The sequence below is a fragment of the Thalia democratica genome, chromosome 3, assembly GCF_965202585.1.
Source record: "Thalia democratica chromosome 3, ktThaDemo2.hap1.1, whole genome shotgun sequence".
Taxonomy (NCBI): Eukaryota; Metazoa; Chordata; class Thaliacea; order Salpida; family Salpidae; genus Thalia; species Thalia democratica.
The window spans coordinates 19,719,500-19,733,147 of record NC_139167.1 but is presented as its reverse complement, the minus strand read 5'-3'; the positions used below and the strand labels follow the sequence as shown (position 1 = coordinate 19,733,147).

Here is a 13,648-nt window from a genome sequence, read left to right as displayed (position 1 = left end):
TATAAAACTTTTTTTGAACTTTTCTAGAAAGTATTCTATTTACATTACTTTATAAATAATATTTATTAATAAAATGATGTGTTTAATTGAAAATTGTTTTAATATTTTGCGTTTGTTAAAGCGTTGTTTGAATATAATAACTTTTAAACAGTAAGAAAATGTAATTTAAATAGAACAACTTAAAAAATAAAAGCTTCAATTTTTCTATTAGTCAAATGGAATTAAGCTTATAAAAAGAATATTTAAAAACTTACTTGCAGATCCAAAATAAAAGTAACTTTTTAGTAAAGTATTAAAAATTTTCAACTTTCTGTATATTTTTAACAATTTTAAACAAAAGGCGCTTTCTAGTTACAAGCTGTTTTATGAGCCTTCATCATCCTTCATTAAAAGTTTTTTCCGCTACTAACAACGTTGACTATGACGTCACAATTATCTTCCCTGGGTCGTGAAAAGAAGGAGGCACCTAAAGTTAGCATCGATTTAAGTCAAGATGAATTGAGAAATTTTATAATCTTGCAAATAAAAAACTACAAAAAGAATTTACTCAACTGCGGGTTAGGTTATTTTCTATTTAAGTTGAAATAAAACTAGTTGACTAAAATAATAAAATAAAACTGATAGCTTTTTTTAAATATGTTTTATTACAAACAGATTGGATGAGTATATACAAGAAGATATATGCAGACCCTGTGAGGAAATTTGTGGTGTTAAAATCACTCAATTGTGCCAAACAGAGTGTAGAGGTAAACTTTATTGTTACATTGGGCCGTTTAAATAGAGTAATTTTTTTTTGATTTAATATTTTAAAACAAGTTTCAAAAAAATATGTAGATCTTACGTTTTCTACCATATTATTCACAAGTTTTGTACTTATAAAAATAGTAACTTAATGAAAATTTTTAAGTTTGTAATTTTATTCAGGGTACCCTCTTATAGCCCACAAGCGTGAAAACCTTGCCATAAATGACGACCAAGACCACCAGATCTTTATCAATAGAATGCTGATGTTGGCAGTTTTTGTCTTGCTAGCTGTTGTGATCGTCTTGCAAGTTTTGATCAAGTGTAAGAAGAAAACCAAAGGCAAAAAAACTGAGGATGATTCAAGTTGGTTGTGCTATAAGTTTTAACAATAAAATGAATTTACATCTGCATAAATAAATATTTAGTTTATTTCTGAGAATGTAACGCGTCTGTAACGAATATTTGACTTACAAACTTTTAACTGCAATAAAACTAGGTTCTTAAAAACTTTTTATCATTTGTAATGTACTAAAGTCACAAACGAATATTAGCAATATTTTTAGATACTGGTGTGGGTGAAAGTCAGACCACCTACCTATCAACTCCGAGGTCAGGAAGAGCCGGAAACCAAACAGAAAACATTCCCCTGGTGCCTTTGGAGAACGATGATCAACAAGGCAGGAACGGACAACACACGAGTACTCAGGAACAAGGAAGTGTTGGTAACCTCGAAAATGTCGGAAGAGCAGTTCAGGAACCTGTAGACAGAACATTTATTTGATTTTTGTTCCTGAAATAAAAATTTGTTTTGTTGTATAATTAGAGTTTTTAGCTTATTTTATTTACTTTTAATAAAGAATAAAAATACTGCTAAGTAAACAAAAGTGTATTATAAAATGCTTAAACTATTGCCTTAATTTTATGTTTTATCAACCATTAATAAACATAAATGCTATACTTTGTGCTTTGATTTATTTCTTGTTTATTTATTATTTACTGAGTTATCACAGCAACAAACAAATTTTTATACTGTAAATTCATTAAAAAAAACTTTAAGCTATATTAAATTAAAAGATTGTCAAAAAAAAAATATTAACTAATTTGAAAAGGTCAATAAACATAGATATAAGTTGTTATATTAAAAAACATATTTTAAGTTATTTTTATTTGTATTTGTTGTAATTACAAAAAAAAAAGTTTATTATATAAGTGTTTACAACAAAAGTGTTTTAAAACGTAAAACAATGAAATTGAGAAGCTTGAATAAAGAAACAAAAGAAATCGCAAAAGCAAAGTTGAATAGGTTGAAAAGTTCAAAAAAATCTTACCTAAACTTTTCCACTTAAGCACTGCACAAATTTTCCTCTAACTAATGTAAGAAAAAAAAATCATAAATGTTATTTTGACCATTAGGTGTTGAAAATAAGTGAGAAATGTTTCTATTGTGTTGTATAATTGCCAACAAAAGACTTACAGGTGGGTCATTTCTTTTTTAGAAAACACTTGACAACGAAACATTTGTACCGTATTTCCGTAAGTCATTTTTTGTAAAACGGTGATTCATGTAAATATAAATACTTAAAAATATATAAACTTATATATTCAATTTACTAATTTTTATATAATATTAATACTTAACCTTACGATTAACATTCACGCGTTGACACAACTGAAGTAATCTGGTTCCTTTATAGTATTTTAAAAAACTCGATAAAAGCTAGTCTTTTATTATGTATTTTCTTGTACCTTTAAACCACTATATTAGCAAAAAGTAAAAATTTTTGAGAATTAAAAAATAAGTTGCCTTGTAATAGTTATAAAATTCATTCAAAGTGAAAAAAAGCAACTAGTTTTTCAAACATAAAAGTAGTTTTAGTTATGTTTTTATATCTAAAGGTAAAATGAAACTGCTTATTTTTTAATAAACAACGCGCTAAATATGTTTTCTTAGTGATAGTTTTACTGTAGTATTTTTTTTTTATATTTAAGTATACGTAGTGCTTTAGTATTACAGCACTTTTGAAATACTTGTTAATGTATTTAAGAAATTTTCAGAATGCTAACAAACTTACTTTTACTTAATTTACTTTTAGTTTTAAATTTACAGAAAACATTAAAAAAATACTACAATGCTATAAAAAAAACTTTTTACAAACATTAACAGTTGTTTATTGTAAAATGTATCCTCAAAAGCTTTCAATTTCAAGCAATTTATTATAATATCAATTTAAATAGTTAAATAGTTTTACCGATATTTATCACTGTATTAATTCAAAATTTACTTTACTGAATAAAGCAACTGCAAGCTTTAGTTTTTATTTTGTTGTTTTGTGTGATTCTTTTAGTTTACTGACGCAAACTAGCTTACAAAACTATTCAACCGTAAACAACTTATTCTAATTTCGATCTTCAGCACGAAAGTATATTATAATGATTAGAAAATAACAAGTAATTTATACTGGGTTGAAGTGTTTTTGCTTATTTGTGTTAAAGGGTGATTTCTAAGAAAACTTTTCCTCAAATTTTATTTGTTAACTTTACGTCTGTATGTCAGTTTTAAAGTTATTTTTACACAAAAATAACTAATTTTCAGGTTAAAAATAGTTTTAAAAACTATAAATTAATTTTAGATACTAGTTTAAAGTACTAATGACTGATATTTAGTACAAGTATAACGTTATAAGATTGTTAATAATTTTTATTGTTAAATAAATGCTTGATTTATTCCAGCTTTGTAGGCACTGTTTATTAATAAGTTTTTAATACGCCTGGAAATATCTACGGTAAAATTAATATTATAGCTTTTTAGTATTTTGAATTAATCAACAACAGCAAAAATATTTTTTCAAAGTGTAACGTGTTTATTAAAGCAATAATTAGTCAAAACATAACTAGACGTTTAATTATATATTTTTTCATTCCGTGAACTTTTATTAAAAATTTTCTGACTTTAAAAGTATACAAATTTATGACACTTTTTTATCGTAAAATTAACAAAAACTTATTAAATTTATTTTCTCAATAAACGTTTTACGAAAGACTTTAAAGTTATTTCTCTTTGTTTTGTTGTTAATGAAAGCAATAGTTTTGACATTTGTTGATAGAATTTTTGTTAATTGTATGTTTTTACAGGATATAAATTTAAAAGTTATTATTGTTAATTTTAGTTACTCTATCAAGTGGTTTAGAACAAGTTACATGATTAAAAATTCTATAGAAAATAAAATAACGCTGTTTATTGAAAAGAAATAGCTATCACAGCAACTTAAAATATCAGTCGTAATTACTTTTTTGAGATATTTTTTTTTTAAACCATTTTAAAACAAATATCGCTTACCTTGCTTCCAAAGTTATGAAATATAAACTTTAGCCTTTGTATTTATGTAGTTTAAGTTTTTAGGAATTAAGTTTTATGTAAAAACAACATTTTGTTTAACTTCTTTTTAGCAAAAGGTTTTTAACCACTAGTAACATAAACAATAGTGTAAATAGTTTATGTTCTTTAAATGTAATTTAACTGTTTATGTCTACAGAAATTTCTTGTTTCAAGGTGTAAAGAAATATTGTTCCAGTTAAAGTTTCAACTTCAAAAAAAATAAGTTTTCAACTTATACTAAATTTGTATAGTTATAGTGAAAAATATTTTTTTTAAACAGCTTATACCTTATCATTTCAAACTTTACCGTTTCAATTATTGTATATTAAAATACACTTTACAAAAATTTATGTGATGTTAAAGTTTTTTGAATTAATTTTAAAAAATTTGAAGTTTACAAAAATCAGATTAAATTTTTTTATCTGTTTTTTATTTTTAAAACAAAAGACTTAATTGAATAACAATACATAAACAAAAAACATTATAAAAATATATAAAAGTAAAAGAGCAAAAAGCTTAAATAAACAGCCGAAATTGCTTAACAAAATTTAAACTTCTTATGAAAATTCGCAAAAAGATTACAAAAAATTTTCCACTTAAGCATAGTATAATTTGGCCAATATGATAAATTTACGAAAACTTTTCCGTAGAACATACCATTATACCCATGTTTTAAACTAATGAGAAACTTTCCTTTTGTGTTAGATATCAAAAACTAACGGCGGATTTTATTATTTTTTGCACGTGGAACACATCTTTTCTTAAACCATAAAAAGCTGCGCAGGATTTCTGGTGAGCTTAAATTTAATAAATGGTGATTTATGTTTGAAAAATGTGTTATTTTTTACAATTATCTTTAGTTAATTTCATCAGGTTTATCACAAAAGCTTGTTTTTGAATAGATTGTGATTTTTATTTGTACAAATTAGTTAATTTTATATATAAATTTAGTTAATAAAAACAGGTTTAAAAAACCTTTTGTTCTTTTCTATTTTATGTAGGTTAAAAAGTTTTAATAAATATCTCATTTTCATTAATTAAGTTAGTTGTATTAAAATTAGTAGCTGACTAACTTCTAACTTATCAAATCTAAAACATATATTTTTACAAACTTATCTATTCTCAAACCTTTATAACTAGTTCATATTTGTCAAACATTTATACAAATTAGATTCAAGTAGAAAAATTAAAAAATACACTAAGGAATTACATTTAGTAACAATGTATTATACACTTTGAAATATTTAAAAATATGTAAAAGAAACATACACATAACTTTAATAAAAAAACAAGTTTGCTACAAAATATAAGTTTTAAACTTAATTTGTGAAAAAAATACAGCAAATTTTCCACTTAAACATTGTATAAGTTACCCAACAAGCTAATTTACAAAAACTTCTCTACATAACATACCATTATACACTTTTTCAGTGAGAAATATTCCTTTTTTGTTAGATAATTGACAACAAAAACCAAAATTGGATTTCGTAGTCATTTGCACGTAGAATATTTTCTTATTATAAAAGTTTAAATATCGGATACTTGTTTTATTTCTTATGAAAAAAATACGATGTACAATATAGAAGTACATACTAAATAAATGTATTTTTGTTAGATTCTAGCGGATTTATTTCATAAAACTTTTAGATTTTTGTTTTTTTTTTACCATAGCTAACTCAGCTGCAGTAAACATTTTAGCGAATAGTTTTTATTTTTAAGCATTTAATATTCAAACAATTTTCTGATTGGGAAATACGCTTACTAACTTATAGACTTGCACTTCTTTATGTAAAAAATTTGTAAATATATTTTTGAGTTAAAAAGGTCTAGAAGTCATTTCAACCCGTTTAAATGTTTAGGAAAGCAATAGTTTTAACACATCTAATGTTTTGTAAAAAGTAAATTGTTGTTTTAGGGTTAGAAGATTTGTTTTAATGAGAATACTGTTTTATCAAATGGTGTTGTAAAAAACAATAAATGAAAAATTATAAAAACTAGAAACAAAATTTAGCATGGTTTGTCAAATTAAGTATGACTTTGCTAATAACTTAACCTACAGTTACTGGCTTATAATATTTTGTCTTTTGTAATCGAAAGGTAAGCAAATCTCACTGGTGTAATTAAAAAAGTAAGTATTGTGAAATTTTTACCTTAAGTCTGTGTTACAACGAAATTACATTTAGAGCTTTTAGTTTTACTTTTAGAAGACTTTTTGGTAAGTGTTTCTTAGTATTGAGCAACCAGTAGTTCGCTAACATTATTAATATACTTTAACTGTTTTAATCATACCAAAACCCCTTTATGTAGTTATTTCAAAAGTGTAGTATAAGTAAATTTTTTTATTATAAATAAACTTACAGCACAGCATGTGCTTAATAAATATTTTATTTAATATTATATTATTTATACTTCCAATTTAAGTAAGTTTATATATTATTTTAAGTATTCCTGATTTTTTTTCGCTAAAAAAGAAGTATAAAAAATTGAAAGTTTGACAAATAAAATATTAACTAATTTGAAAATGTCAACACCTATAGATGTAATTTGTTATCTAAAAAAACATATTTTAAGTTATTTTCACTTTTATTTTTAAAAATTACAAAAAATAAGTTTATCATATAAGTATTTACAACAAAAGTGTTTTGAAACGTGTGTTTAAAAGAATGAAATTGAGAAGCTTGAAAAAATTAAAGAAATTGCAAGAGCAAAACTAAATAGGTAAAATAGTTCAAAATAATGCTACAGGAAATTTTCCACTCAAGTAAAAATTTTTCCTATTAAATGTTACAATAGTTATCCATTAGAAATGTTATTCTGTCTATCAAGTGTTAACAGGAAGTGAGAAATGTTTCTATTGTGTAGCCAACAATAGACCATACCGGATACACAGGTGGGTCATTTTCTTTTGAGAAAACATTCGACAACGAAACATTTGTACTGGATTTCCCGTAAAGTTATTTTATTAAAGTTGATTTACAAAGGCGCTGTGCCAAGTTTTATGATTAATGTTTATGCGTTAGCACAAGTTAAAGTAAGCTGCTTTATTTATCGAATTTTAATAAACTCAACAAAAGTAATTCATGTATTTCGCATTTTAAATTTAATCTAAATAATTTTTGAACTTAATGTCTAAATTACCTTATAATACGTATAAAATTAATTCTAAGTTAAAGTAAAACAACAAGGTTTTCAAACTGGAAAATAGTTTTAGTTGTACTTATATACCTCGAAATAGAATTTAATTCAATTTTATAAATCATTCAAGGCGTTAAATAAATTAATTTTTAAGGTATAATTTGTTTACTACTGTTGTCATTTCTTTAATTTAAGTATAGATAGTACTTTAGTGTTAAAAAACTTTTGAAATACTTCTTAACAGATTTAATAAAGTTTCAGAATTCAAACAAACTTACTGTTAACTTTTTAACTTGAAATTAACACAGAGATAAAAGAAAAAATAATTTATTGCAACATTACTTACAAAAATAAAACGTTTTACAGCCATTAGTAGTTGTTTACTGTAAAAAAAAATATACTTTAAAGCTTTTAATTTAAAGCATTCGGAATTTAAACTATTAAGAGAAAATAGATTTTGAATAAATTCAGCTTTTAGGTATTTACCCTTTCAGTACGTCATTCTATTGTTTGTTTGCTTTTTAATTTTTTCTATTCTCTCTTTCAACCTGTGAAAAGTTTGAAATACTTCGTTAATATTCAAACACTGTTACATTGAGCTGAAGTAAAGGTTTTAGATAGTTTTTGTTTTTATTTGTTGTTTTCTAAATTCAATCTTTTAATATTTATCTTATTCTTTTGAAAAACATATATTTTAAGTTAGAATATAATTAAAGAAAAAGAAAAGAATATTTTGTTTGTTAGCTTCTATTTACTACTATGCCTTTGTTTTTTGTTTATTAAATACTTATATACTTAAGTAAAAGTTCTCTGTTTTTTGAAAGGTATATTATAGCTTTTGAAAACGCTTAATCAGTTGAACACTAAAAGTTTCATGTTACCTAAAGTTTTAATTATAAAAGAAAAAAGTTTTTAGTCTCCATATAAATTTTAAACTAATTTTACTAATATCTAATCGATTCGCTTAAAACTTTAATTTATTCATTTTATATTTAATTTTCAGATCCAGTAAGTATACAAACAAAACTTTACTACCTTAACAACCATAAACTGCTTCCTCACATTATTAATACTGTCTATGACGTCAGAAATAGTCATGCCCAGCCCAGTTAGAGTAAAGAAAGAAGCACCTAAGGTCAGCATCGAAATAAGTCAACAGGAGCTTAGAAACTATATTAATTTGCAGATAAGAAGTTACAACGATGAACAACTGAATTGCAGGTTAGATTGCTCATGTAAACTAAGTATGTGTTTATAAATTTTATATTGATCAAATTTTAATACAATAAAATGAAACAAAAATAAAAGAATTACCTTATATTTTACATCAAATTGTTTAAATTTGCATTTTGGGCATGCAGTACACTATGTACTTTTGCTTTTAAGATATTGGTTAGTCAGTTTATTACATATAACAATGTTTTACTCGTGATAAATAGGACAGACCAGTACTTTCAAGAGGGAACCTGTAGACCATGTGAAGAAATATGTGGAATCGAAATAACTCAACTGTGTCAAAGAGAGTGCCCAGGTAACAAAAGTGCATTTATAAAAGTATAAACAGTAAAGTTAATTTTTCTCTTACATAGTTTTATTACAATTTTTCTTGAAAATAATACTTAGTTAGGTATAAGTTCTTTATTATACTCGGCTTCTAAACTTAATTTAATTCTTAAATTTTTTACTTAATCGTTTTAAAATGTAAATCTTTTCATAGGATACCCATTATTGGTCTACAATCGTAATGAATACATGATCAATAGTGAACAAAACAACGAGATTTTCATTAATAGATTGATGATTTACGGAGTTTTTGTATTGCTAGTTGCAATTTTAGTTATGCAAGCATGGTCTTCATGCAGAAGGTGCAATACTAATGAAAAGCCTGATAGTAAATCTGGTTTGTTGCTTGTTTTTATCTTGTAGCAAGACAAAGTACATAAATTTGTACCTTAAATAAAAGTTACTTTAAATAAGTATTAGTGATATAATTAAGTAACAATAGTTAAAAAACAAAATAAATGTTTTAGTAAATAATTTACTAATTAATCAGTTAAAATCTTTATGAAAGTACATCTTTTAAACTTTAGTAAATGTCAATTAGATGACGGAGTTAACGAAAGTACAATGACGGTTTCAACCACTAGGTCTCAAAGAAGGGAGAACCCCCTAAACAATGATCAAAGAAGACCATTAATTCCACCACAGCAGGGATGTAATGTTGGACATGCTGTAAGAAGTAACCAACAGAGACAATTTAACAACTTTCCAATCACTCATGATGTTGCATACAGCAGTCAGCAATCTTTAAACAGATGAAAAACAATAGTTTTTAAAGCTTGGAGGTTTTGAATAATATTGAACAATAGAAGGAACGGTTATTAGATGATAAATTACCGTATATGAATAATTTTGAATCTAAGTTTAAAGCTAGAAAATAAGAAAGTAAAATGCTATACAATAATGAAAATATTGAACTTGATAATTAAAAAAATTTTTATATTCGATGTTTTTTAAAGTTTGTTATTGTTTATAGTTTAAGTTCACTGCTAATTTTCATAAACTATTTACTTAAATATTGCTGCATAAATTATACTTCTTATAAAATTTATTTTATACTGAGTATTTAATTTTTATTTTTCTGTTGTTCTTAGGATTTTTCAAAATATTTTCCATATGTTTTTTACACTAATTTTAAATTATTGAGTTATTTGTTTTAACAAAATTGACTTTTGCTATGCAATGACCAAAACATCTGCTTTAAGAATTAAATAAAATTTAACTTATATATTACAGTTGGTTTTTAGGTATATTTATCTACCTTTTTTTTATGGTCACTAAACTATTTAGTTTTTAAAAGCTAAGTTTCCAACGCTTACACATTTATTACAAAGTTATTTTAAGTTAGCTTTACAATAATATAAAAATCTAATGTTAAAGTTTAAAAACTATTTACGATAAATTTTACAAGTTTACTTGTTGTATTGCTTTAAAATTTTGACAATACTTAACAGTTATAAAGTATGCAGTTTTTTAATCAGTTTAAGTTTTTTAACTTTTATAGTTTCAAAATTGAGCGACATTTTTTGGTATACTTCTGTGAATAAAAATCATATAATTTTTATATTTTTGTTTTCTTAAGTTATATACGTTATTTCAAAAAGTAAAGAACAAATTTGTTGATAGAATAGTAGGTATTTTGTTATAAAAAGCAAATTTAAACCAAAAACTACTCAAACAAATATAATTTTAAACGAAACTAATCAAATAAGTTTAATAACTGTATGTTTAAAAAAATTTAGCTAAATTTCACAAGCTTATTTCTCGGATTAGCAAAATAAAGTTGGTGGGGTATTTGGATGCTCTTTTTTTGTTATTTTTAGTTTTATTAAATATTTAGTTTAAATACTTTATTAAATAGTTTTTAAAATAATTAAAAGATTGTTTTGATCGATTGCGAAACTAAGGAGAAATTAAACTTTGAGCGACAATGTAAATATTACAAAGTAAATATTACGAAAATGTTTTTCAATGTTGTTTAGCGGATATGAGATGCCACAAATTTTTGTTTACTTTACAATGAGAAATATAACGTATTGTTATTTCGAAAAAAATTAGATTATTTCAGTTTTCCCTTCTAAATTTTTAAGGAAAACATTTTTAGTTTACATCAGTTAATTGGTTATAAAGTTACGTTTAATAAAAAATGTCTAAAAGTTGTGCTGAGACCATACTTGAAATAACAAGCTTATGTTGACGATTTATAACTATACTACTAACAATATAAACACCTTCGTTAAAAGTTTAAGTTTAAAAAATGACAACAATATAGCTTCTTACATAACTTTAATATCATTACTAGCTTGAAACATTAGCTTTTTTAATGTGCATTTTAATTAGATTAAATAATTATCGGTTTACAATTTATAGTTGTAAGAAGTTAGTTGTCTATAAAATTAAATACAAATGTTTTAATTCTGTTTGTGCCTAAGAAGTATATGTCAATAATTTTTTTTACAAAATTTGTTAAATTTGTTTACTAGATTAAATTAGTTTAATTAAATGCTTTTAAAACTTTTAAAAATTGATAAAGCTTATTATTTTCATTAACTTGATGAAGCAATTGTTTAAAGTTGTTAATAGTTATAAGATGTTTTTAATAAAACGTATAACTTTTCTGTTCAAAGATTAGTATGTATCAATATTTTTTTGTTATTTTATACATGTATTTGTACTAGTTTATACTAAATCAGTATGAAAAACATGTTAAAAGTTTTCTATTTTTTTTTATTAATTGGTTTTAAGAAAAAGCTAATTTTCGTTTAGGTACATTTGCCTTTTAAGACAATATTTTGTTAAATTTCTTTAAAAAATTTATTCTCACCCGTTGCTTTGGGGTCAGAATGACACAGTGACAAAATGACACGGTCGTCAAATAGACACGGTGCGTCACTTTGGCACAGCGACAAAAAGACACGGTGCGTCACCTTGGCACGATGCGTCAGTTTAACATGGAGGGTCACTTTGGCACGGCGACAAAATGACACGGTGCGTCACTTTGGCACAGCGACAAAATGACACGGTGAGTCACTCTGGCACAGTGCGTCACTTTGGCACAGAGGGTCACTTTGGCACGGCGACAAAATGACACGGTACGTCACTTTGGCACAGCGACAAAATGACATGGTGGGTCACTCTGGCACGGTGCGTCACTTTGGCACAGAGGGTCACTTTGGCACGGCGACAAAACGACACGGTGAGTCACTTTGGCACGGTGGGTCACTTCGGCACAGCGACAAAATGACACGGTGTGTCACTTTGGCACGGAGGGTCACTTTGACACAGGGACAAAACGAAACGGTGCGTCACTTTGGCACGGAGGGTCACTTTGACACAGCGACAAAATGACACGGTGCGTCACTTTGGCACGGAGAATCACTTTGGCACAGCGACAAAACGACACGGTGCGTCACTTTGGCACGGTGGGTCACTTCGGCACAGCGACAAAATGACACGGTGCGTCACTTTGGCACGGAGGTTCACTTTGACACAGCGACAAAACGACACGGTGCGTCACTTTGGCACGGAGGGTCACTTTGTTACAGCGACAAAACGACATGAAGGGTCACTTTGGCGCAGCGACAAAATGACACGGAGGGTCATTTTAGCACAGCGACAAAATGACACGGTGGTTAATAAGGTAGGGAACGATTTGTTGTGAAACTTCAACCTTCATTGGTATGGACAACGATCTTGTTTTTCTAGGAAACTTTTCGGTTTCCTGTCATTTAACCGGTTTTGTAGAATCAGCAACAATCACATTGATTAACTTTGAAAACAAAGACCGCAGGAATTTTTAATTGTGACTTATTGAAATAAAGTGATACACGTAATGTTTATACCTGCTATTGTCCATCGTCGTACTTATAAACAACATACTCATTTTACCGATAACTCAGACGTTATCGAAAACAACTTTTCTGCTGTTGTAATTCTAAATTCTATTGCGGTTCTTATTTTACGTTTTTATGCTTAAAAAAAGTAATACTTGCGCTCTTTTGGCGACTTAATACGTTGCAATTTCGAACTAAAATACTGCGTTCCCTGACGATTTACGTTAGTAGCAATATCTTCAAAAAATCATTGTGCACTTGACTTAAAAGATTAGAATTTTGCGCCTCCATGCGACTTTTGTTAGTTGCAACATATATCGTGCACTTAGAAGTAGAAGTATAATGCTCTTTCGCAAATAAAATTGTGACCTAAGCACTAAAAATGCATAGATAAAAGTATAAGTACAAATAACCGCAAATAAATTAGTTTTTTTAGCAAAACATTACCTACATCAAGCACATCTTTAAATAAAAGTCAATAAATCACTATTACACACTTGTAATATAGACTTGCTTTAACAAAGTACAATATTTCTTACTAAAATAATACTAAAACTAATAGTAAAAATGCTATTTAATTCCTTATATGCAAAAAAAATACTATAATATCTGTCATACTCAAACTTTAATTCTTTATATTTTAGGCTAAAAATTTTCGTAAAAATAAAAATGACTTATAGTATTAACTTTAATAGAATTAACTAAATTGACGATAAACTTAACATTTAATTTTTAAGAATAACTAATTTTGATTTATTAGGACTCAAGTTGTATAACCTCTAGTGCCTAATTTTCTTAAAAGTTATAAATATATAAATGCGCATGAATATTTGCTTCAGACTCTTAATTTTTTCTAAACTGTTCCTAATACTATTTTTAACTTTTTCAAAAATTTAGGCTCCAGGACCGTTTATTTTAATTATTTGCTTTTTGACAAGTTTATTATACATTTTTAATACAGAGTTTTAAGTAAACATCCTAACTTATTAACTTTTGTTAA

The 13,648-nt window shown here is 26.1% G+C and overlaps 2 protein-coding genes across 2 annotated transcripts; both read left to right on the top strand.

Moving 5' to 3' along the window:
* Nucleotides 1–264: 264 nt before the first annotated feature.
* On the top strand, nt 265–1,701 carry LOC145831858 (uncharacterized). Its single transcript, XM_082939202.1, has 4 exons — nt 265–557; nt 655–746; nt 925–1,107; nt 1,308–1,701. The coding sequence occupies exons 1-4, from the start codon at nt 421–423 to the stop codon at nt 1,523–1,525; spliced, it is 630 nt and encodes a 209-aa protein (XP_082795328.1). The 5' UTR covers nt 265–420; the 3' UTR covers nt 1,526–1,701.
* Nucleotides 1,702–8,262: 6,561 nt separating this feature from the next.
* On the top strand, nt 8,263–10,048 carry LOC145831859 (uncharacterized). Its single transcript, XM_082939203.1, has 4 exons — nt 8,263–8,476; nt 8,695–8,786; nt 8,973–9,155; nt 9,360–10,048. Exons 1-4 carry the CDS (start codon nt 8,334–8,336, stop codon nt 9,572–9,574), a joined length of 633 nt encoding a protein of 210 aa, XP_082795329.1. The 5' UTR covers nt 8,263–8,333; the 3' UTR covers nt 9,575–10,048.
* The last annotated feature ends 3,600 nt before the right edge of the window (nt 10,049–13,648 follow it).

Excerpts from the sequence above, each read along its gene's own strand:
- LOC145831858 (XM_082939202.1), top strand. The coding sequence starts at position 421 with ATGACGTCACAATTATCTTCCCTGGGTCGTGAAAAGAAGGAGGCACCT. Across the intron at positions 747-924 it reads GTGCCAAACAGAGTGTAGAG|GGTACCCTCTTATAGCCCAC; the intron begins GTAAACTTTATT and ends AATTTTATTCAG. Across the intron at positions 1,108-1,307 it reads AAAAACTGAGGATGATTCAA|ATACTGGTGTGGGTGAAAGT; the intron begins GTTGGTTGTGCT and ends CAATATTTTTAG.
- LOC145831859 (XM_082939203.1), top strand. The coding sequence starts at position 8,334 with ATGACGTCAGAAATAGTCATGCCCAGCCCAGTTAGAGTAAAGAAAGAA. Across the intron at positions 8,477-8,694 it reads GATGAACAACTGAATTGCAG|GACAGACCAGTACTTTCAAG; the intron begins GTTAGATTGCTC and ends CGTGATAAATAG. Across the intron at positions 8,787-8,972 it reads GTGTCAAAGAGAGTGCCCAG|GATACCCATTATTGGTCTAC; the intron begins GTAACAAAAGTG and ends ATCTTTTCATAG.